Consider the following 22,292-nt stretch of genomic DNA (forward strand, 5'->3'; position numbering starts at 1 on the left):
ATTACTTCAGAGCATAGCTACTATAGCTATAAAGGGTTGAGGCCAGGAGGCCAGGAGTTCTAATCCTGACCCTGGAACTTATTAGCTATGGGATCCTAATGACATTACTTAAAAGTTTCAGTTTCCTTGATAATGAAACCTACCTCTCAAAGTGAGAGGATCAAGTGAGATAATGAATGTCAAATTACAGTATAATGTTAGTGTAATACACTAAGCATTAAAAAAATACAGTATGATTTCTTATACACAACTCTCCACAACCACCAAACTATCAGTAGATTTTAAAGATGAAACAAAAGGCTCAACGAGAGCTTGAAGAAGGTCATTTAATCCATTCTCTTGTAGGAGTAATTATTTTGATTTATTTTAGTCCTTATTTAGGCACTTGTGGGAAGATTAATTTATTTGACTTGATATAATTGTTCATGCTTTTATGATTTATTAACAGATGACTCTTTTTAAAATAACAATATGATATTTTGTGAGGCATTATTGTGTACTTTTGCATGGAAAATAATCTCTGATCCCCAAACACCAAGAACATAATGCACAAGAGAAAATGTGAGTTTTGTTAATCTTTCCAATTATCAGTCTTTCCCTTGGGAAACCCATTCTGGAAATTTTAGTCCCAAAAATGGAGTTTTGGTTCAAAATTGCATGTTTCTGTGAATGAAGTCATTTATCACAGAGTTTTAATCCCCAAACCTGTATTTCTAGTTCACATCACTCATTTGAATCCCAGACCTGTAAAGCTGCCTGATGAACATTTCCCACCCAAGTGTCCTATAAGTTTCTCAAAGGAAACATGCCCCACACCCCTTTCCCCCATTACCCGGCTTTGGCTACTCAGATTAGAAACTGGAGAATTCTCATAGGTGTCTCTAATCAGTTAACAGTGGATACCAATACTACTGCCTAAAATAGTGCTTCTCTAAACAAAGAGACAAAAACCAGAATCAGACCTATAGATACAGAAAATAGACTGATGTTTGGCAGAGGGAAGAGGTATGGGGAATGGACAATATGGGTACAGGGGAGTTTAAGATACAGTTTTTCAGTTATGAAATGAGTAAGCTACAGGAATAAAGGCACAGCACAGGGAATGTAGACCATACTGTAATAGCATTGTATGGTGACAGACAGAAGTTACACTTGTGGTGAGCATAGCATAATGTATAAAGAAGATGAATCATTATGCTGTACACCTGAAACTAATGTAACATTGTGTGCCAACTATACTCAAATGAAAAAAAAAAATTCTGCTTCTCAACCACTGGTGATCTCCTTTGAGCCTCTAGAAGACATTCAACAATATCTGGAGACATTTCTGTCTGTCACAAATTAGGGGGCCGAAGATGAGGGGGAAGACTACTCCTGGCACCTAGTGTATAGAGGCCAGTGATGCTGCTCTGCATCCTATAATGCAAAGGATATCCCTCCATAAGAACAAATTCTCTTGTCCAAAATATCAATCATGCTGAAATTGAGAAATCTTGTTTTATAATTTCTTGAATGTAAACTCTGCAAGAAGAGGCATTTCTATATGTCCAGTATCTGGATGCTGCATGGTATAAACATAATTACTAAATAAAGGAATAAAAAGAAGAATTCATATATATATTCCCCTTATCTTTATCTCCAAAACATAGTCTTCATTCTTTTCTAGCTTGGACTACTGTATTAGCCCCTGCCTATTCTCCTTGTCTACATGGTCCTTGGGGCTGTATCTTATTGATCTTTATGTAACAAGACCCAGAAAGAAGGGCTCGATAAATCTTTGCTTTATAAATTAGCCTTAACATAGACATTTTAATAGCAACTAGTAAGAACTTACAGGAATTTTGGGGCAGGTTTATGTTAACATACTAATACCATGAGAAAAATATATCTGGTTCTTAGAATAGTTACACCTGTATGAATCAATGTAGCTATCTGATGCTAGGTCTATTTTATTTATAATCTTTAACTTATTTTCTTTAAATCTTTAACTTTTATATCACTTTGTTCCTTGTTATTTTCTACAGGAAGACCTGCATAATACTGGTAAAAACCAGTTGATCTTTCCCCTAACTCAGTGACAAGCCATGATTACATACTATGATCTTGGCCAGCTGGGAACTCAGAACATTCCTTTCTTCCTGCCTAATTTTTCCTTGGACCTGCTAAAGCAAATCTCTAAAGGCTGCTATCTTATCAAGAGATCCAGATCCAACTCTGGAAAAAAAAAATCAAGGAAACTTGATCATTTGCCATAAAGGAGTTGATATTTGGCTGGTAGTCTTAAAAATTAACTCAGACCTTCACATTCTATACAAGCTTGAATAAAACAGCATTGCATATAGCTATCCAAATAAGTAACACCTTTAAATAAAGTAGAGGCTATCATAATTCTGTCTTACATGTAGAATACCATTTCCCCCACCTCATTTCTCAAGTGGATGATAGAAAATAATTTGTTTTAAAATTTATAGACAATAAACACAAGCTGTCTGTTCTGTCTTGATCTGTTCTTATCAGGGCTCTTTTATACAAGGTTAAGGAAAGTGCAAATGTGTAGCTTCTTCTGGCTCAGTTGTGCAGAATTTTCCCTCCTCACAAGCTCTATTCCTTTACCACTGCCTTACTGTCCCTGAATTTTCTGTGACTCATGGTGTTTCTCTCAGAGTTCCCAGTGTGCCCTGTTTTCTGGAAATAGTGGATCCCTGCCCTTTGATGTTTGTGATCCTGAAAATTTCATTTTGAAGCCACTCCACCCTTTTTCTCTTCAGAAAACCTTTGCGAGGGGAGAACATCACTTGTCTAAATCTGGGAGCCCTTCTTTGGAGAAATCACCTCTCTCTGATAAGTGAGTTGCCATCTTTTCCTGGCTGTGACAACAAGAAAGCTCCTCATTTTACAAACATCTGTAGGTCTCACTCCAATTTCCTTTGTTCGTTGAACCCCCCCGTAGAAGAACATCCTTTGTGAAGGAATTTAGGTCTGCCCATTCCTTTCAATTATGTTGACAGTAATATCAACAAATACCAACTGCCATTTTTTATTTATTTATTTATTTATTTATGATAGTCACAGAGAGAGAGAGAGAGAGAGAGGCAGAGACACAGGCAGAGGGAGAAGCAGGCTCCATGCACCGGGAGCCCGACGTGGGATTCGATCCTGGGTCTCCAGGATCGCGCCCTGGGCCAAAGGCAGGCGCCAAACCGCTGCGCCACCCAGGGATCCCCCAACTGCCATTTAGAGTGGGGCCACAGAGAAAGGAACTCCAGAGTATGAAGGAACACAGCAAAATACTTGAGATCCCTACTTCTATGGCAAGACTCTAATAGGGGTGTGTGAGTAGGTATCAGAGAGGCTGATTACATACCAACTCCATCAGTTTGGGCAAAGCTTAATCCAACCCAAATAGATTAAGATGTCTTGGGCAATAAGCATCTCAGGGAAGACAATGACAAACTAAAGGTCTTTCTCCAAAGTCTGGAACTGCATTAGACTACAGAAAACTAGATAGAGAAATCTTGATAAAATATGATAAAACTGAACTTCCTCTGAGACAAGTGGCTAATTCCTTTTTAGCTTATCAGCATATTTAATTTGGTTTAGAACAAATAAAGTTGGTATTCCTTGCCCTGAAAACAAACAAAATCCAATCCTTATTTTTAGTAATTTTTAAATTGAATTGTGATAGTTGGGGGTAGTGGTTGGATATATAAATGGATGCAATGTGTATTGTTTTAAACAATAGCCACTGTTATGATCTATTTTTACTCATCAGATTCATTTTGAAATTTCACACATTAAATTATAGCATGGCATTTTAAAATGGTTTATCACAAAGGAGAATGGACTAAAAAAGAAAACTTTTTGACTCATGAGATACAAGTAATACTGTAGCCCAGTTAAGACACTGAAGATATAAGGCTGTTTTGACAATAATCAAATGTGAAAATGACCTGTGAAGTGGGAAGTAACTTCTCTTTAGTTTAGGGCTAACAAAATGTAGAAATCAGTTATTTACTGTTAACATAAATTAATGTCTCAGTGTCTATGAAGTATGAATACACTGGAGAAAATGGGTCAGGTGCCTTTGGAAAGAGGATCCTTGCCAAAACTGAAAAAGGCATTTGCAATCTCCTCCTAACATTCTTTCCTTCTTGTATCATCAATTTCATTTCACTCCCCAAAAAACCTGGTTTAGTGAATGATCTGATATAATTAACCTATACCAGAGTATAAAATCTAAGAGTATAAAATCTAAGGAGTATTCCTTCTTTCAGGGATATAAATCATTTAAATCTTCTCTACAACTGGGGATTGAAAAGTTCAGTTTAGAACTGGGTTTGGTTTCCAGTTTTGCTACCTACTTTCCATGTGACCTGTGGACCACTTAACCTCCATAAGCCTAGGTTTTCTAGTCTATAAATGGGAGTGATGGTAGTAATAAGTACTGTCTTAATGGCAAAGTTGTATGGATTAAATGAACATATTTTTACTGAATGCCTACTGAACTGTTAGGTACCGTTTTAGGTACCAGGAATTTAGGAGTGACATCAAGATGAAGTCTTTGTGCTCCTGCACTTTACATACTAACTGAAGAAAGGTAAACATAATAAACCCTTAGACAAGGTAATACATAATGCCAGGAGGGAGAAGTGAAATGGAGAAAAATCAAGTATGGTGGTTGTGGTGGGGAAGTTCACGGGGTCAGAAGGTGGTTAAGAATTGTCATGCAAGAGCTTCTTTGAAAAGTTAACATTTGAGCAGATATCTGAAGGGAAAAATGGGGTGAACCATAAGAATTTCAGGCAGAGGAAAACAATGAAAGCAGAAGGAAGAACAAATGTAAAGGCTCTGTGGAGGAAACATGCTTAGAGTAGTTGAGCCAAGGGTGATAGTGATTTTGAAAATGGGTTTTATGTGCTTTTATCCAGTGAGTTAGTATCGCTGAAAAGCTTTAGTCAATGAATGAACATATCCGACTTATAAAAGTTAAAGATGACAATAGTTTTTAACTTCAGCCACAAGAAAAATGGAATTCTCATTCACTGAGATGGGGAAGCCTGGAGGAGCTGGTTTGGAGGAGTGGAATGGGGTTGTGCAATCAATAGTTTGGGTTTGGACCGATTAAGTTTGGGTGACTACTGGGTGTTACGCTGGAGAAGCCAAAAAGGCAATTCAATAGATATGAAAGCACTTAATCCACAGGTAGGCTTTATGCGAACATACAAACTCAGGTTAAACAAGTTAATTCACGTTACTCCAGGACAACTGTGTATTCTACCTCCAAGGCCAGCAAATGAGCAAATGAGTGGGAAGCTGCATTTACACGTGTAAACCACTGCTCTTTCTGAAAATCCTGAGACACACAACCAACTTTCTTCTTTGAGCAATAGCAGAAACAATAAAACTAAGTAAATAATAACTTAATTGGTATAAAAAGTAGAACTCCTTGTTGAACTTTAGTTATAAGTTTCTCTCTGGCTTTTAAATGTTGAATATCATTGCTTCTTACTATAACTAATTAGCTACTTTATTCATGATTAGCCTTGACCTGGCAATTTAAGGTTAAAATCTAATGAGGATAATAAAGATTTTGAAAATCGGATGGACCTAACTTAACCTATTTCCTTGTCTGAAAACAGTTAAGACCTTTCCTATTTAATGACATTTCATTAGTAAGCAATTCACAGTTTAGATTTTATAAAAAAATAAAACCATAAAACATAAAATATACTGAAATGATCTCTAAAATTTATTTTTAAATATATTTGATAAAATTGTTATGAAAAACCAACTATAATTAAATAAGCTTTTAGATATTATTATTAAAGAAGTCACACAAAATACTCTACACAAATACTTCTACATACATATGTAATTTTTTAAACATTTTAAGCACAAATTTTATCATTCCTTTTTGGAAAATACCTACTGGCAAATACCATCTTGCCATTATCAAAGAAAACAACGTTTTCCAGTAATAGATAGGAATACTGAGAGCTTGTTTGACTTGTGCACAGGCTGCCTGAAATGCTAAAATAACAAACACATTTCATTTTCCTACCTACCTACTCTTAAATATGTTTAAAATGCCTACTTATATTTTATAAAATATGCAGTTCCACAGGAAGACAGAAAAAGCCAAATTATGAATAGGCTACCTCTATGCATTTCTACTGTAAAAACTAAGATCTACCTGTTATCTAATTAGTATGTATGTCATTAGAATCTCTGAGAAACAAAATATCAGACACAGGGTGTCACAATATTTTTAAAGTGTTTTTATAGAAATAAAGCATATTCTATTATTTTGCTTCTGAATTTTTCAAGTATGCTTGTTAATTTTACTTGGTATATAACTTTCAAGAAAAAAATCTTTTCGTATTATTCAGAAAAATACAAATAACTGGACAATAGTATATGTGAAAACTTCTACATCTCACTGGTAGTCAAATAAATATAAAGCAACCATGAAATATTACTTTTCATCTACTGGGTTGGCAAAGATTAAAAAAGATAAGGAATCCTCAGAACTGAGCAGAGTGAAGGGAAGTACTGTATTATCACTATGTTGATGGCCATGACGTAAACTGCTACAATTTTTCTGGAGGGCAATTTGTCAACCTTTAACGAAATTCTACAAATATATATATAAACCCATCTACCCAGAAGTTCCATGTCAACAAATTTAGCCTCAGGTAATAATTATGCAAGCATACAAAATATGTAATTAAAAGAATGTTAATCACATCACTACTATAACAGAAATATTGGCAACAGCTTATGTTCAATAACAGTAAATTAAATTGGTATATTTATACAATGGAATATTATGGAGCCTCGATAATTCTAAGGCGGTTATGTGTTTATTGGAAAATAGAGTGTTGCGTGAAAACAGAATACTAGGTAAAAAGTAATTCTAAAACCAGGGGGAATATGGCCCAATATTTATGTATCTATTTGTGTGCATGCATACAATATATTTTTATGCAGAGATCAAAATCTCAAAAAAGATATGTAAAATGGCATGAATAATTTTTGGGTTAGGATTACAGGTAATTTAAATTCTTTCCTTTTGCTTCTCCAATTACTTTGTTATTCTGTAACAAACATGTAGACTTTGCAGAGTAAAAAACATTAAAGTATTTACACAGTAGACATAAAAAATGTAGGTTTTGAGTATAGGAGTAATTATCTATATTATGTATAAGAAAATATAATCCCCAAAAAGATATAAAGCAATTTATACTTTACAAATAAACAGATATCTGAATTAGAACACTAAAATATATATCTATATTGAAAGAAATACAGAATTAAAAAACTTTGGGATATGCCAGTACTTTATTATTGCTTTTTTTTGGCCATAATATGTTATTCCCAGATAGTTTCATTAAATGGGTATCTTCCCAGAGAAATAATATTATCATTGATGGTTAAATATTCACCTGAAGCTCTGGTATCAGATACTTCAGACACAGTTAACAATGTCATATAAACAAAACTGCTGTAGATTTAGTAAAAAGAGGCATAAACATATTGATTATATAAGAAAATCAATGTACTAAGAATTGTACTGAGATACAGCACTTGCAAGTACTTGCCCTATTTAAAACTAGTATAGTAAATTTGATGAATATTACATAATTAAAATTGCTTTCACTGCCTTATTAAAATTTAGATGACTTCTGGAAGAAATTATTGGAATAGCTCATCTGATTTTGAAAAATTAGCTACTGTAGAGTGAGGATGTTCAAACTAATGAAGTCCTCTTCCCAAAATGTTCCTATGGCTTGAAGAGACTTCCAAATCACTCCACTGACGTTTAAGTGTACTGGAGTGCTACAGTATTTATTTTTTCACATTTTTATTTATTGATTTTTTAAAGTGATAAATTTGGCTAAATGGTTTATATGTTAAATTATTTAATCTGAGCATGAGAGCATTTACAATCCTCACTAAGGATTCCAAATGTAAGAAAAGTCATTTCATGGATCTCATTATGCTATAGACTAATTTTATGAAATGGATATCTGATAACCAATAGAGAGCCAATCAGGTTTATCTGTGAACCTTTGGTCTCACCAACAATTCTAACACCTACTGCTAACTGGGTTCATTCTTCAGAGCATTGGAAATGTTTCATTAATCTAAGTATGTGGCTAATATTGATGGAAAAAGATGAGGGCAACAGAGAAAACAACCAAGACAACTCCAAATGCAGCCTATTTAGAAGAATAGATTAGATTAGAAAGGCATGGACATGGTACTTCAAAACTATTAATAAAAAAAGTCTTTAGTTAATAGCTTTCAAGACACCACAAACTTCCCCCTTAGAACAGCGTATCTGTCTACAAAATCTGGTTTCTAAAATTGGTAAATTAGTGATGATAAATTTTTTAAAAACTTCCCACGGGTTTCAAATAAATGTGCATTTAAATTGAAATTTGAGTTACCAAAATTTGATTTTTCCTTTGTCCTAAGAAACTGTTTAATCATATTCATTCAGTGGAAGAGCTTATTTTTTTTCTGGTAATATTCTTGACAGGTACTAATTTAGCTTTCTTTTTTTTTAAAACAGAAATACTGGCAAATATTTACTCCCAGTAAAAGGAAGCCTACTGCGTCAAAGTAGAGCTTTCGAAAGCAGACTATATAGCTGTGGTTCAGATTTTCCTTGTAAGAATTAATATATATATATCCCTGTAACTGATACCCTCCTGCTTCTATTTTTGTCCCACCCAGCCATCCAGAATAAGGCCTAAATCCCATACCACAGTTCCTAAAGCATTTGAGGAGAGATATCACATTCCTCCTATGTCCTATTTTTACTAGTAAACATCTCTAGGTTAACTATGTATAATTCAATGGAAAGTACATGGTCTGTGAAGTCAGAAATCAGTAAATTCTTGGTGGTCTATTATAGGAAACTGCTCTAAGCCTCATCTAAATTTCCTCATCTGTGAAAAGTAACACCCAAGGAGGGTGTTTTAGAAAAGAAATGAGTTGGTACAACTGATATCCACTGTAGTGTTTTAACCAGTGAAGAAATTCAAGAGTGTAGATGACTCTCCCCAGCTTATTCTTGTTTGCTCTTAAAATGAAGAGCTTAGAAGTGAATGAGGCACTCCAGATACAGTGCGATTGGTTTGGAGTTCTGAGGATTGTACTCCTAAAAATGTCTCCTTGAGGCTTCAAGAATCTTAAGTTCCCACAGAATTTTAGTTAGCCAAAAGCCCACAAATATTATTTATATGAAAATAAAGTAGGTCTCTCCTTCTTGTATCATGATTTCTTTCTGTACTGAAATACTACACATTTAAGCTGTGTTAAATTCCATCTTGTTTTGGACCATCCTTTTGAGGCCTTTTTGGAAACTGCATTATTTTATCTAATCTACTAGTTCTCCCTTCCAGCTTTAATCTTAATCTACATGTTTCTGTCATGCAGGATTTAGATAAGCCTACACATTTTCTGAGATGTACATTTCAGATGCACAAAATACCCTATACCAAACTCACAAGCAGCACAACTACTTGATTTGAATTTTCCCTCCTCTTCCCCACTCTGTATTTCCTTTACAGAAGAGGCAGTCAGAGAAAGGTTCCTCATCACTGGCAGTGCAATAAGTACTCCCAGTGATTTATGGACTGGCCCCAAGTAGAATGAAAGACATAAGGTTCCCATCCAGTAAAAGGAGAAAATAAATATGACATGTACTATGGCTTTATCACTGAAAACCAAACCTAATGCAAGTATGGGTGATCACCAATGTCACCAGCTCTGTCAGTTCGGATAAATGTATCATGTAATATAGAAAGGAACACAGGCTTTGGGGTCAGACTTCTGGGTTCAAGTACTGGTAACACTACTATTTGCTTGCTGTGTAATGCTAGGAAAGTTACTCAGTTTTTCTGTGTCTGGGTTCCTTCTTTGGTAAAATTATAGTTATTACTTCTGCTGTGGTAAGAAACAATATCCAAGCATCAATGGAAAGGAAGGAAGGAAGGAGGAGAGAGGGGAGAAAAAAGAGAGGGAGGGGAATTACAGAAATTCATGGTAAAGGTATAGTCCTATTTTTACTTTTTTAAAACTGTCCATTCTAAACTACAACTCAAGCAAGTTTTATTTCCCTCTGCATTGAGAGATTAAGTCAGGTCAAATGAGAGTTTTTTTCTTGGTGGCCAATACACAGTCAGTGTCCTTAGGGACTTTACCTTTCCAAAATGAAGAATAAATTTACTCATCAAATAACTGACTTACAGGCAGTAGAAAGGAATGTGAAGAATTTTTAAAGTATATAATCTTGTCTTAAATAAGTGTAAGTTCCCCTATGGGTCATTAATTAGTTATTTATATTAATCAACTATTACAAATACTTTTTCAATAAATTTTCTTGGCATCACTTTCAAGTCTTTGTAGGTCATACTTTCCATTCTAGCGCATGTGTACTTCATGTGATCAGCTGAACTGTGGAGGCATCAAAACTCCATAGCTGGTGCCCTGAGACCTGCCTGATGGGGCTCCCTCCACATTCAGGCTGGCTCTGGGGCTTGGCTCTGGCCTCAGCTTCAGGCTATGTCTGGTTTCCTGGGTTCTAGGGCTGGCATAAGCCCATTATCACTCACTTAGTCCCACTCATAATATGCTGCTTTATGTTACATTATAGCATAAACCACAGAAAAGAGACATTGAGAAATGATGAGAAAAAGCAATGAAATATGAGTAAGGAGATGGGGTAGGAAATAGCCTATATTTTTTCACATTTGGTTTCCTTTTCCACACAATTAGCCCTGGGAAGTTGTCTATGTTAACAGAATAGACATGCATTCCTAGATATGTATATTTAAGAATATGTATATGTATATACATATACAACAATACATATTGCTAAAAATGGATGAACACTTTATACTGACCTTAGGGGGTTTAAACGGATAGTCTGGTGAAAAGGTAATGTCAAGAAAGAACACCCCTCCTTCATAGACAGATCCTGGGGGTCCCAATATAGTTGACCTCCATTCATAAATGTTGTCTCCTTTGGGTCCAGCACTGAAATAAGACATACAAATGAAATGTACTTAGAGATTATGTAAACCCTGGAATTTAAAAAATTCTAGTTATGGTAACAATAAATTGAGCAATTCCACAAAAACACAACAGAAACAGGGTAATTCTGTATGATGATTCATTTGTCAATATTATTAATACTCTATAAAGAAAAGATGTTGGTATTACTTAATAAAACAGAACTAGGAAGATTCTGTTTTGACATTCACAACCCTGCACCTATTGAACAAAAGATTCCTAGGATCAAAGACCAGAGGTAGGAGCACAAATGTTTAATAAAGCATGAAATTATTCATACGGTCCTGAAAAAGAGGATATAGTCATAGGGTGAAAGAAACAACTTTTTTGAAGGACAGAAGGGCCATTAGAGAAAAAAAAAGTCTAATAAAAAGTAGTCTAATTCCTTTGTTAACAACTAAGAATACAAATGAGGTTCAGGGAGATCAGTAAATGTTCATTATCTATAAAACTCAGCTCAAATATCATATATCATCTCAATCTTTCTCTTTTCTCTCCAGCCAAAGAATCTCTGCCCCCTTAACCCCTATGTATCATGAATAGTTTGGTTTATAGAAAACAAGATGTATCATTGTATTTTATAACCATGTTTTTAATTAAAAAGAATTTTTTTTTTTTAATGTAAGTTCTATGCCAAATGTGGGGCTTGAACTCACAACCACAAGATCAAGATTCACATGCTCTACCAACTGAGCTGGCCAGGCATTCCTGTAATTGTTTTTAAAGTGTTTACTTTTCTGTCTCTCCCTAGAAGGTCCTTGAGGAATATATTTTTTGCCTTGTCTTAGAGCCTATTAAGTATATATTGGTTCAATGATGATGGATTAATAGGAATTCAAGTGAAGCCACATGACTACTAGTAGTAAACATCTGCCTGAGTCTCAGACAACTCACTAAGGAAAATAAAGGCCTGCATGAGTCAAGTTAATTATATTCTCAAATGAACAGAAGGGCAAAATGAGATTATAATTTAGCTTTTCAGTGTTCTTTTTTTGCTACTTCAAGCTAATACCTGCATCTAATAGCCATAAACGCCTCTCACATACTGTAGCCAAGTGGGCAACCCTTTGGGGAAGATTTGATTGTCAACAAAAATTTAGCTACTACTCTTTATTTTGAAATTAGTTTACATCTACAAAAACTTAAGCAGTATATCAAAAAAGCACACATCTTAACTAAATTGGGATACATTCTGGGAATGCAAGGATAGTTTAATAATAGAACATTATTAATGTAATTTACCAAACTAAGAGATTTAAAGTTGAAAAAAAATGGATAATCTCAATGGGTGTAGGAAAAGCACTCAATAGACTTCAATAATAGCCATTCATGATTAAAAAAAAAAACTTTCAGCAAAATTGGAATAGATGGACATTTCTTTTTTTTAAGATAGAAACTTCTTTAACCTGATAAAGAGCATCTACCAAAAATTTCATAGCAACTGATATATTCAGTGGCAAAATATCAAAAGCATATCCTTTAAAACCCACTAGATCTACTTCTAATCCTTACTGTACTAGAGATCATATTCATGATCTTTCATGTATGAAAGACACAAGGAAGGAAAAAATAATAGGTATATGGATTGGGATAGAAAAAATAAAACTGTGAGTGCTTGCAGTATTTATGTACACAGAAAAACCTATACACAATTTATTAAACTTAATAAAATTTTACAAAGTGGCTAGATACAAAATCAATATGAAAAATCAACTGCATTTCAACACATCAACAAAAATAGACATTTTAAAAAAAGGTTTTATTTGTTTACTCATGAGAGACACAGAAAGAAGGCAGAGACAGGAAGAGGGAGAAGCAGATTCTTCGCAGGAAGCCCAATGTCGGACCTGATCCCAGAACTCGTGGATCATGCTCTGTGCCGAAGGCAGATGATCAACCGCTGAGCCACCCAGGCATCCCAGAAAATATATTTTAAAATCTTTTATAATAGTATTAAAAATACCCCAAAAAACTATGGGTAAGTTTCATAAAAAATATTAAGACTTTAATAATGGAGGAAATAATAAAACTTATTGAAATACAAAGAGAATCAAATAAATGGAGGGAGATAACAAGTTTATGAGTAGGGAGACCAGCATCCTATAGATATCAACTTTTTCCAAACTGATCCAATACAATTCCAATCAAAAGTCTAACAGTTATTTAAAAAATGAAACTTGACAACTTGATGCTAACATGTGTTTGGAAGTTCAAAGGAACTCCTCAAACTTTTCCACACAATTACAGGAATCTGATACATGTCAGAAGTAATGGGGCTAAGAAAACAGTTTTTTGAATATGGCTAAGAGAAAACTGGATTTTTACTTCAATAAATGTACAAAACTTTGTTCTAGATGGATTAAGCACACATCAATGCAAAAGTCAGAAGTTTTAGAGGTTGCCTAACGAAACAGAAAAGATATTTGGATAACATAAAATAGACCAAATTCTAGTGTCCAGAGCATACTAATTCCTATGAATCAATATGAAAAGGACTAGCAATCCCTTAGAAAAGACAAAATAGGCACTTCCAAAAAGAAGAAACATGAATGGCCAATAATTTCATATGATTTATTCAATTTCATTAAAATCAGGAAAATGAAACTTAAAATTACAGTTCAATATTATTTTACACAATGTATAGGCAAAAATAAATGTGTGACAAAATGAAGTGTTGATGAGGATGTGGATAAACAAAAACTTCTACACGTTGCTGAAGAGCTTTCAATGACTTTGGATAAGAAAGTGGACTTATCTACTTAAGTTGAATCTATACACTCCTATGTTCCAATATTTCAATTGCAAACTTAGGTACATACCTCAGGGAAATTTTTATACATGTGCACTAGAAGTCATACACAAGAATATTCATGGAAACACTATTTTTTTAATTTTTATTATTTTATTATTTTTTTAAAGATTTTATTTACTTATTCATAGAGACACAGCTAGAGAGAGAGAGGCAGAGACACAGGCAGAGGGAGAAGCAGGCTCCATGCAGGGAGCCCGATGTGGGACTTGATCCTGGGTCTCCAGGATCACACACCCTGGGCTGCAGGCGGCGCTAAACCGCTGCGCCACCAGGGCTGCCCAGAAACACTATTTTTAATAGCAAAATTGGAAACAACAAAAATGTCCATTGACAGAAAAAGGAATAAATTCACCCAAAGGAATACTACACAACAGTAAAAATATACTGATTAACATGGATAAATCTTAAAAGTGTCATATTGAATAAAAAAGCAAGTCTAAAGGATTATATATATATATATATATATATATATATATATGTATGATACTATTTTCACCAAGTTTAAAAACAAGCAAACAAGAAAACAGATTGTTAAGGATACATACATATGTGGTAAGGCAAGAAAATAAATGAGAACAAAGCCCAAAAGAGTAGTTGCCTGGGTATAATCAGATGGTAATAGCAACACACAGGAACTTCAATGGTTCTAGTGATGTTCTACTTTTCAGTGCGTATGTTGGATTCAGGAGTTATCTGTTTTATTATTAGTCTTATAACTTACGTGTTTGATATGTTCTTATATATGTACCAAATTTTCATATATTTTTAAAAAGATTTTATTTATTTATTCATGAGAGATACTGAAAGAGAGAGAGAGAGAGGCAGAGACACAGGCAGAGGGAGAAGCAGGCTCCATGCAGGGAGCCCAAAGTGGGACTAGATCCTGGAACTCCAGGATCACGCCCTGGGCCAAAGGCAGGCACTAGACCGCTGAGCCACCCAGGGATTCCCCCCAAGTTTTCATATTAAGAACAAGTATGCCCCAAATAATGTCTACCAAAATGCTACAGGAGGAAAGCAAGTTGCAGCACACATACAGTGTGATCCTAATGTATAAACTAGAAATATAAAATAATATTTTATATTGTTTATGGATACATATCTATGTTAAAGTCTTTGAAGAAACAAACTGGATAGATAGGCTTATATTCAGGACAGTGGTTGTGCAGGGAACAAGAGAAAAGAGTAGAGTGATGGGACAGCTCTGAGATGAGACTGAAGAAGAGTTCAATTTTATCTCTAGTTTTAATTTCTCTTATTTGAAAAGGGTGAAGTAAAACAAAACAAAACAAAACCCCTGCAAAATAAAATCAAGTTTATTGCAAAGTGCTGAAATATACTGAGAAGCAAAGCAAGGGGCCAGAGTATAACATTCCTGCCCCATGTTCCTTTTTACCTAACCTCTCTTGAAGCTGACAGTGAAGTACAGACAAAATATATTCAGGCCAGATGACAATAAAGCTTTGGCAACAACAGTCTCTTGTTGCCAGACAAACTCACTCATTCAGATGAATAATACACATGGTTATGCCCTGAGCTATAATTAGACCCAATATGAATAGATAAGTTTATCAGAAGGAAGAACTTAAAAGTAGAGTAAATTATAGGTTTGTAGTTACAACATGACTTCAAGGTAGATGAAGAATTTAGTTTAAAAAATACACACAGAGAGAACACAGCTATGAAACAATGTGCATAGACACGTTACCTAAATACCAAGATATAATTTCTCTGAGTTACTTTGAGAAATTTTAAGATGACCTTCCAAGAATGGTCATCACAGTTAATTATATAATATAGGCTAACCGAGGAGTCACTAAATACAGCCACCAAGGAAAAGACTCAGAAGTAGAAGTCAAGAGATATCTCACAGAAGCAGGCAATGCCTGTAAGTTATTCACATTCAATTAGTGCTTGTTTTAAATTTTATTTGGCTCTCAGTCAGAATACCAAATTTTATTAGTTCTTTGAAGTCAGTAAGCTATCTATACAGTTATCAACAATGGATTAAATAGCATAGGTAACAGTATCACTCTGAGTTGGTTACACTGTCCAAATGTGTCTTTAAAAAAAAAAAAAAAACAAACAGTATTAGTAGTGACAAACTATCTTGAACACAGATTAGTGTTTTAAAATGCATCTAAAACTTTTATTACTTCTTTAATATACACAAATTAAGTCTTAGCAGTCTGACGTGCCCTTCTCTATCACCTTAGAAGTAGCATGTCTGTACCACTTGCAATCCCAAAGCTTATAGCAGTGGTTCTTAAACTACAAAGCCCTCTGTCCTATTCTCATTTTGATATGTCCCAGTTAAGAAACTCTGGAATAAAAGTACAAAACTGGGTTGTACAATATGGTAACCATATAGCTACTGAGCACTTGAAATGTGGTTACTTATTCAGATATGCTGTAACTGTAAAATATATACCAAATTTTAAGACAGTATAAAGGAAAGTAAAATACATCATTACTTTTGGTTAATTACATGTTAAATGATAATATTTGAATATATTGGACTAAAAATATATTAAAACTAACCACCTGTTTCTTTTTATTTTTTTAATATGGTTCCTAGAAAATTTAAAATTACACATGTGGCTCATATTGTATTTCTGTTCAACAATAACTGTTCTAGAGCAGTGCTGTCTAATAAAACTTTCTGTGATAATGAAAATGTTTTAGTTCTTATCCTTATCCAGTATGGTAATCACTCACCACATGTGGCCATTAAGCACATAAAATGGAGCTAGTAAGAATGAGGAAATAGATTTTCAATTTCATTTGATTTTAAGGAATTTAAATCTAAATAACTTCATGTGGCTAGTGGTCACATATATTGGACAATATAAACCTACTGCTCCAGTAGTACATACTGACCAAATGTTTTTTTTTTTAATATGTCAGAATTATTTGGTTTTATATAAAATAGAAGAATGGGCTTTTATAGACTTTGGACCAAAAAAGTGAGAAGCAGAACCTGCAGACCATTTTATATTTTCAATGATCACTTCCCCCTTAAGTTAACCAAATAAAAGTACCGAGGTCACCTGCACAATAGAGCGAATGATGAAGAACATAACTGGACTCTGAGTCAGACTTTGCTCTTCTGAATCCTAGTTCTACCATGTAAGTTCTGTAGAGCCCTGAGTGAATATGTAATCACCCCATATAATCTTTCAATGTCTTCATTTCCTCATCTACAAAATGAGGCAACTACAGCACCAACCTTGCAGAGCAACTGTGAAGTTTTAGTAGAGTTATACCTACCAGAGCTTCGAAAATGGGGTCTGTAATGGCCCAAATGGTATGCTTCCAATGTCAGCTGCTCTTCTAGGTGTTGTTATGCTTTGTGATATATAATCCAGAAGCTCATGAACACAATCAAAAGATTAATTGCCTGATTTTATAAGGATTTCAAGATCCTAGGACTAGGAAACAGGCTACCAAGACCCATACATTAATAATCATTACCCCTACCACCATTATCACCATCATCATCTTGCAACGTAATCTTAGGATATATATTTAGATAGGGCAGAACTTTAGAAACCAACAGAAATCAAAGCTGCCACTTCCAGGAAATCCAATCTGTTGCTGAATGGAATGTTTATTTCACACCAGGATTTTCAGGCATGAGGATATTTAGCACTGTTTTCTCACTTGCAGTATTCTTTTTTCTTTTTTTTTTTAAGATTTTATTTATTTATTCATGAGAGACGCAGAGAGGAAGAGAGGCAGAGACACAACACAGGCAGAGGGAGAAGCAGGCTCCATGCAAGGAGCTTGATGTGGGACTCGATCCTGGGACTCCAGGATCACGCCATGGGCCAAGGCAGGCAGGAGCTCAACTGCTGAGCCACCCAGGGATCCCCTCACTTGCAGTATTCTAAATGATCAATATTCTTAATTTTATTTTCAGGTTTGATTTTTTAAAGAAGATAAACACAGCTAAGAGAGTTACATTCAAAATAAAATCCAATTAGATAAATCTATTAAAATGCAAATGTCAGTTAGCAAATTACAAATTAGTTGAATAATCAAAGTTGCCACTAAGAGAAATTCTGTTAGAGAATCAATGTTGTAAACTGCGTTCAGCTTTCTATGCTGCTGCCTACAGTGGATGAGCCCTTCTGTACATATAAAATATTACACACTTAACAATAAAAATGCTGAAAAGGATTAAACTCTGACTGTATTTAAGATCATAAGATTTTTAAATACATCTGAATACTTTCAGTGTGCTGTGACTCTAAGACCAAGAGTTTTTGGCTCTGTCTGCTGCCTTTTCATTTAACACTGACTCTAAGATAGAAAAAGAGTAAGGCAAAAAAAAAAAAAAAAAGAGTAAGGCAGCCTAGGCAATTAGGGATCCTGGCTCCAGAGGACAAGAAATTTGCTTTCACAGAGTATCTCCCATGTGCCAACACTAACCTGAAATTGATGGGGACAGAATGGTGAAGAGAAGACAGTTACAAGGGATTTCTCTCAAGAGCTCTGGAAATCTCTGCTTATATGTCAGATTCCAAATAGTTGAATTCATCCCTTTCATAGTGAGCACAATGTTCACAGGCAAATGACATGCTGCACATATGTCCAAAATCCCTTTGAGAGTAAACAGCTGCAGGAATATTGAGCTTCTTGCTTATAACACAATAACGTATGTTTCTCTAATGACAAACGGGAAGGAAAAGAATAGCCCATCCCTTAAAAAAATGTGAAAGCAAGGCCTAGGCCAGTTACAGATAAGGATAGTAGGAAAGAGAGCTGAAGAAGGGAAATACCACAAAACTGTATGAATGAAATGAGAAAAAAAACATGTAGAAGTGTGGAGATTCGGGAGGGAAAATGTTTTCAGACTGTTCTCAGGGCCACGAGCTGATCTACTTGTTGCTAAATCCAACAATGGCTTCTGTTTTCATTTTACTGAAACTGTGGCTTCTACTCCCTGATTCCTAAAAAGCTCTCTTCCTCAGGTATCTCTCCGAGTCTCTCTCTACACTTTACGGTACTTCTCCAATTCTTTTTGTCCTCATCAATGATATCTCTTCAATGTCTGCCTTCCAAGGTTTCTACTCTCAGTTACCTTGTTTCTTCATCTTCATTCTAGGTATTCCATTATCTGCCTCTGACAATCAATCTATCAAATACTGATGGAATCTCTAATCCTGTGGGAAATCCAAGAGTCATCCTTGTCTATGCTTCCTCCTTCTCTTCTTTAAAATCCTCCAAAGCCTGTAGAATCCACCTCTGTAACCTGTCTACTGGCTGCATTAGCTCTCACTTAGATGATGGCATCGGCATGCTGTTTCCCCACTTCCAGTCTTGCTTTTCTCCAATTCATCCATCAAAGTGCAGATAGGGCAATTTCCAGAAAATCCTGTAAATGAAATCTTTTGTTTTCCTGCTTTCTCTGACTTCTTAATAACTTCAAGATCAGGCCCAAATTCCTTTCAAGCATTTAAAGTTTTTCAAAAAGATCTGGCTCCAGCTGACCTCCCTGGCCTCATCCCTGGCCACTCTTGTTTCCTTCAGCTCCATTCTCCAGTCATACTGGACTTACTTCTAAAACCTTCAAGGGAGGGTGCCTGGGTGGCTGAGTTGGTTAAGCATCTGTTTTGGCTCACATCATGATCCCGGAGTCCTGGGAATCAGTCCTGTACTGGGCTCCCTGCCTGCTTCTCCCTCTCCCCTTGCTCCTCCTCCTTGCTTGTGCTCGCTCTGTCAAATACATAAATAAAATCTTAAAAAAACCCAACATTCAAGGGAGGTGGGATTTTTCCTGACTCCTGGCTTGGATAAGATGCTTTTTGTCCTTTGGGCCTCAACTTAGCTACATTCTCCTTGGGGACAGCTCCCTTACCCTAAAAGGCTTAGTACTCCTTTGGAAGTGGTAACATTCTATGCAAAAACAGCATTATAAAAAGTAATTTATGGGACCTTTAATACTGGGAAAAGAAGAAATATTAAGAAACAGCATTCTCTGGGTCACAGGAAACAAAGAAATTCTTACAGCTAAGAGGGTATTGAGAAAACAGGCCAGGATCATAGCTCCTGAGAGGACAAATGAATGGTATTTTATAAACTCCTGAGGTTTCCTATATTTATATGTATTAATTTTTTTTGAAGACCAATAACATCAAAGTAGACCACAACATGTTAGGAGGTTAGCATACAACAGTGGTGATAGAAAAGATCCATTTTGTACACTAAGCTGTAAGCCAAACTGAAAGATGACTATTTTCTCCTTCATACATTTTCTTTCTAATCCTTAGCAGTCTGGTCCTTATTTTTGAAGTATTCTAAGAAAAATAATTATTTTATATTTTTTGCAAATGAGTGCTTAATTAATGGGAAGGACCTCTCTCCTCAATTACACTTTCCAGATTTGAGATGTAAAGATAAACAAACAAAAAAGGTTTCAGTTGACTGTAGAGATCTTTTACCGAATTGTACTTAAAAGTCACTGCTATCATTTACTTTGTATCCTATGTCAACAACTTAGCAGGGAGGAAGAAACTGGAGAAAAACAGGTTTTTAAACAAAGAATAATTACTGCTTAATAATCACAAAACCTCCTTCCCCAGGGAAGGCTATAACTAGTAAGATGGCTTTGTTAGTGAGTAAAACTAGCCTTCTGTAAGTTATTGAGGAAGAAGGACTCAGTGAGTTGATGACACCTTAGACTTCTTGCTTCTTTCTAAATTACATGTACAGTGTGAGGGGTGGGTGGATCTGTGTATTTTTCTCAATGTGTAATAGATTGCAGTGAGTACACAGCTTCACAGTAGACTTAAAATTTTAAGACATAACTGTATGAAATAATGAGGAGGAAGAAACAGAGAAATTGGGAAGCAGGAAAGAAGACTACAGGGAAAAACTGCACATCGTTCCTTTTCCTCCTAAGCTTCATTTTTATAAGATATATTCACTTATAAGGACAAAGACAGTCACAGTCAAAAAGAACCAAATCTTATCTTATATATGTGGGTTGTTAGAAATAAGATTACAATTATAAAGACTTGGGAGACCATCTAGTTCAACTTCTTCACAACACAGAAGAAGCAGAAGCATTAGAACTGGACTGGAATTTCACTGAGTTAGACAATTAGGCATAAAATCCAGCAGAATTACTTAAAATACTAAATTATAAGATTTTTAATCCTTTAGTTAGTTAAAAGGACTCTAGAAATAAGTTAATCGAGTTACTCATAGCTTTTTTTTATTCTCCCCTTCTCAACATACCTTATAGAAAAATTACCTCCTTCAGCAGTGCAGTGAATCTTAGCATGTCTTTGGTGGGGGATTATAACTTGAAAAATGAAAATGCTCCTCTCCCATTGAAAATCACTTCTATCAAAGCTTTCATTTCAAAAGTGATAAAATTAAGGTTCTGCAAAGTGAAATGCTTTGCTCAAGACCACACCCATAGAAGAAAACTTCAGCCTTCTAATCCTAAGGAGAGGCTCTTCCTGTTTCACAACTGCTGTCAACTCAAGTATGAAGACCCAACTGTAAAAACTATATAGTTACCATTATGATGAACTGCCCTGTGTAAGACAGGAGACCAGAGATAGACACTAACACTTGGGTTTTCTTTTACCTTTTTATCCTGGGCATGTTTCAAGGACTAGATTCAGACTTGGTGAAAAGCCACTTTTATTTTATCTACCAAATTATTTTTATATTTAGCTTTCAAAATTAGAAACACTGATCTTATGCTGCTCTCTCCATTTCCTTAGCAAATGTACCACTTCTTGCAACCCTGCTTTTGTTGCCCACCTCCCACCCTGATGCTTGTGCCTTTTTTCTATTCTGTGTAAGAGATGAAAGGTCTAAAGGTACTCAGGACTTCCAGAATCAGCCTCTTTCTCTGTACTGTGAGCAATTTTGGCATGGGAGCTGGCCAATGTAGCAAGTAATGTTTCTGTATTATTTAAAATCGCCCCCCCCCCCCCGGCATGCATTTGTTAGACAGGAAGGCGGTAGAGCTGTAATAGGTCTATTGATCTTATCTGCAGGTTAAATAAGCTTTTGAGAAGGGTGCAAGCCACTGTTGCCACTACACAGTTTGGAGGAAGCCAAATCCTTCCCAAAATGTTTTAGTTCTCAAAAATGTTACTACTCACAGAGGACAGAGTGTAAAGATCCCTGGTATTCCAAATGCAGCTTTATTGTTTTCTAACACTTCTAATATTGTATCAAAGTAAAAATTCATTTGAAAGTTCTGATGGGGCAGATCTTAGCCACAGTTAACTATTCTTAGACAAGATAGTTAAGGTTTAATCTGTTTATTTGTACATAGTTTTTATATCAAGGCAATTTGTTACCCAACTAGATTAAATACCTCCAATATATTCAATATTGAATATTCAATAATTTCATTGGCTGAGAA

At 35.2% G+C, this 22,292-nt stretch overlaps 1 protein-coding gene across 7 annotated transcripts in view; it reads right to left on the minus strand.

Moving 5' to 3' along the window:
* The window catches only part of UBE2E2 (ubiquitin conjugating enzyme E2 E2), a 528,260-nt gene that overhangs the window by 75,149 nt on the left and 430,819 nt on the right, over nucleotides 1–22,292 (minus strand). For all 7 annotated transcript variants that reach the window (XM_038570719.1, XM_038570715.1, XM_038570718.1 and 4 more), the window contains one exon: nucleotides 10,917–11,049. In XM_038570719.1, coding sequence (XP_038426647.1) covers nucleotides 10,917–11,049 — 133 coding nt within the window. The remainder of the gene's footprint in view (nucleotides 1–10,916; nucleotides 11,050–22,292) is intronic.

The sequence above is a fragment of the Canis lupus genome, chromosome 23 (assembly GCF_011100685.1).
Source record: "Canis lupus familiaris isolate Mischka breed German Shepherd chromosome 23, alternate assembly UU_Cfam_GSD_1.0, whole genome shotgun sequence".
Lineage (NCBI taxonomy): Eukaryota > Metazoa > Chordata > Mammalia > Carnivora > Canidae > Canis > Canis lupus.